The sequence below is a fragment of the Wasmannia auropunctata genome, unplaced genomic scaffold (genome assembly GCF_000956235.1).
Source record: "Wasmannia auropunctata unplaced genomic scaffold, wasmannia.A_1.0 LD336035.1, whole genome shotgun sequence".
Lineage (NCBI taxonomy): Eukaryota > Metazoa > Arthropoda > Insecta > Hymenoptera > Formicidae > Wasmannia > Wasmannia auropunctata.
Window position 1 is genome coordinate 1466542 of NW_012026855.1, and position 3534 is coordinate 1470075.

Genomic DNA, 3534 nt, shown 5'->3' on the forward strand with positions numbered 1-3534 from the left:
AAAAAGCAAATTAAGGTAAAGATTCACTCTTTCGAAAGCTGTAAAACTGCATTTGCATGCGATTTTAATTCGCGCCATGGAAACTTGTCAAAGTTTGTAAAAAATTTTGAGATTTGTCGGGTCTCCTTTTCTATCCGTGTAATTCCATGAAAAATCAGTAGGATCGTTTTCTAAAGTACCGATTTGAAAAGTAGAGATTTCAAATCGGTTTACAATTTGCACTGTAAAATGCTTTTTTGAATATCTCGATACAATCATTTTTGACGAAGTTGAAGACACTCTCTTGAATTTTGCCTATTTTTGGAGGGTAGAGTAAGTGATGCTTTAATTTTGTTGAGAAGTGTATAATAAAAAAAAATCATCGTTTTAATAATGCATTATTCAAATATTTATATATATTAACAGTCAATAATTTCAATCAATAGTCAATAATATAACGACTCTTCAGTCACTAGTTCCGAAAGGAACCCTATAGGTTCTTTTGATAGTCACGAAAATTTGCCCAGGGTTGACGATCTTTAAAAGTATCTCGTCGATATTTTATATATAATGTATATTAAATATAATTTTATGTGAAAATCTCTTTAATTTTAATTTAACGCGCCAATTTGATCCGTCATTTTATTACCACCAATCTCCGTTGGGGTTCCTATTGTCGCTAGTATCGCTATTGTATGTATGATATACAGTTGAGTTGCTCTTCTAATAGTGTAATGAGAGGCATCTATCGACTATCATCCGCCATTTTTTTCGCTCTTTACGCTTCCTTCTTCCACACGGTTAGCTGCTGAGGTCGGGTTTTTGTATAATTATAACATAATGGTGAGTTATTTCTTTTCAATATTATGTTTATTTAATAAAATAAACTGTAATACACATCAACAATTAATTGGAAACCAACGAGAAAGCGAGATGTTAATTTTCCAGAGAGATTCACTTACCGCATGGTTAGAACAAATTTCTATCGAGAAATCGGCATATTTCGTTCATATAGTTTTATCACTATCTCTTTTGAAAGCATATTCTATTTTAAGATCATATTTTTATGTTTTGTGAATATTTCATATTTTATTATATGAAAGAAATAAGCAAATATCTTTACACGTAACAAGATTGATTACGAACATAATGCAGATATATATTACAATTTAATTACAAATTATACGCATGCTTATTACGAAGAAATAAGTAGGAATAGGTGAATAAATTTTCTATGATGAAAGCTTCAGCTCACTTTGATACAGAAATGAAAAAAAAAACTTTACCCTGTTAACTCATTCTGAAGTATGAAAGAGTAACTTTCGAAATTTCTTATTTTTGCTTTTGTTCTAATACTTAGTGCTCCTTCGTAGGGTTTTGTCAAAGTAGTCAAGAATAAACAGTACTTCAAACGGTACCAAGTCAAATTCAAAAGGCGCCGCGAAGGAAAGACTGATTATTATGCTCGTAAGCGGCTGACTATTCAGGACAAGAACAAGTATAATACACCAAAGTATAGGTTGATTGTACGTTTGTCCAACAAGGATATTACGTGCCAGGTAATTTGAAATAATACGCTTAAATTACGATTGAATAGAAACTTGGACTGATTAAGAATAGCCTTTCATGACTACAATTTTTATGCAATGTATATTAAATTTATGAGATAATTACACGATATCTAATAACGGATATATTCTTACTCAAGGTTGCCTATTCAAGAATTGAAGGGGACAGGATCGTATGTGCTGCATACAGCCATGAACTTCCCAAATATGGAATCAAAGTCGGTCTTACCAACTATGCATCTGCTTACTGCACCGGCTTGCTTCTGGCTAGGAGAGTAAGTTGTCTTCACTTTTTTATAAAAATATATCTATGCAATATTTGTTGCAATACGTTGCTAAAATGATGACACTCTCAGCTCGCTTTGATGTTTCTATGAAGAAAACACGATTGTTCCCTGTTATCTTGTAACCTGATTAGCAATAACTATTCGAATACTTGCATAAAATCATTAATTACTGTGTTATACTCAACGTGAAACTTTTTTTCATAGCTTCTTAAGAAGCTGGGTTTGGATACCTTGTACGTGGGCACCACAGATGTGACTGGCGATGAGTACAATGTCGAGGAATTAGATGATGGCCCAGGTGCCTTCAGATGTTATCTGGACACGGGATTGATGCGCACCACGACGGGTGCACGAGTTTTTGGCGCCATGAAAGGTGCAGTTGACGGCGGTCTCAATATTCCTCATAGGTAACAAGAAATCTCATATATTTTAACATAATTTAATTTACTTTGTATTAATTTATTATGTATCAATTAATAATTTAACATTTTTAAGCTCTAAATATTTCTTCTCAAATGTAATAAAAGTAATTTTTATTAATTCTGTACTAATTAATGAAATGCACATGGAAGTTGATTTTATAATACACGTACAATTTAAGTTTTGAGATTTGTTTTTGATCTTTGTGTTTGCTAGCGACTTGTAAATTTATGTAAATGAAATAGAATTAGTATGTCAATGATATTGGTTTAAAAAATATAATATATTATTACATTTCCATTGTGCACATCAATAATCGTTATCGTTTTATTTTTATAGTACGAAGAGATTCCCTGGCTATGACAGCGAATCGAAGTCGTTCAATGCAGATGTACATAGACAGCACATATTCGGTCAACACGTCGCGAATTATATGAGAACTTTGGAAGAGGAGGATGATGAAGCTTTTAAGAGGCAGTTCTCGCAATATATTAAGCATGGTATCTCTGCAAATGATGTAAGTAGTTGCAATGCATTTATGAATATATGTACACGATTTTTTAATGCATGCACGTCCAATTAAAAATTGCTGCTTAGATTGTTTTATATCTATGTAGTGTCGCTGTTGGACAACAGCAATCTTCATTGGTTGGAAAATGTAAATGCATATGTTAATGCATTTATTAAGACAAACCTGTGTTACATATATACGTTATTACGTGTATATAAACAAACGTTGAGATAATATTTAAAAGAATGTTTCTTTTAATAGATCGAAAACATATACAAGAAGGCCCATGAAACCATCCGTACTAATCCAGAACACACCAAGGTGACGAGAGAAAAACCACCCATCAAGAAGAGGTGGAACCGTGCGAAATTGTCATTATCTGAGAGGAAAAATCGTGTGGCCCAGAAGAAAGCCTCCTTCCTCAAGACTTTGGAGGAAGCAGAGGTGTAATCATTTTTCTTTTTGGATCATTTTTGCAATGTGTACACAGATTTGTGTATAAATTGATCAAGAATAAAGAAAACTTATACAAATACCATGAATCTATTATAGTTGCATATTAATAATTTATACCAGACATTTTTATTTATAATAATAATTTACCACTAAGATACAAGTCTTAATCAGAAAGGCCGTAGCCGGATAAGGGGGGCAATCTGCCCTCGCGCCGATCATGACCATTTTTTACAGTTTAGTTGCTATCAATATCAGTTACAATTTTACCAAATATTAGCCCTTAATATTTAACCGTTGGGGTGTGAGAAATAAA

The 3534-nt window shown here is 32.6% G+C and overlaps 1 protein-coding gene across 1 annotated transcript; it reads left to right on the forward strand.

Annotated features, from left to right (window-relative positions):
• The first annotated feature begins 714 nt into the window (after positions 1 to 714).
• On the forward strand, positions 715 to 3307 carry LOC105452272 (60S ribosomal protein L5). The gene is made up of 6 exons (XM_011693242.1): positions 715 to 822; positions 1353 to 1538; positions 1688 to 1822; positions 2039 to 2241; positions 2594 to 2771; positions 3027 to 3307. The coding sequence occupies exons 1-6, from the start codon at positions 820 to 822 to the stop codon at positions 3213 to 3215; spliced, it is 894 nt and encodes a 297-aa protein (XP_011691544.1). The 5' UTR covers positions 715 to 819; the 3' UTR covers positions 3216 to 3307.
• The last annotated feature ends 227 nt before the right edge of the window (positions 3308 to 3534 follow it).

Coding starts and splice junctions, on each gene's coding strand:
- LOC105452272 (XM_011693242.1), top strand. Junction 1,539..1,687: donor ACAAGGATATTACGTGCCAG/GTAATTTGAAAT, acceptor TTCTTACTCAAG/GTTGCCTATTCAAGAATTGA. Junction 1,823..2,038: donor GCTTGCTTCTGGCTAGGAGA/GTAAGTTGTCTT, acceptor TTTTTTTCATAG/CTTCTTAAGAAGCTGGGTTT.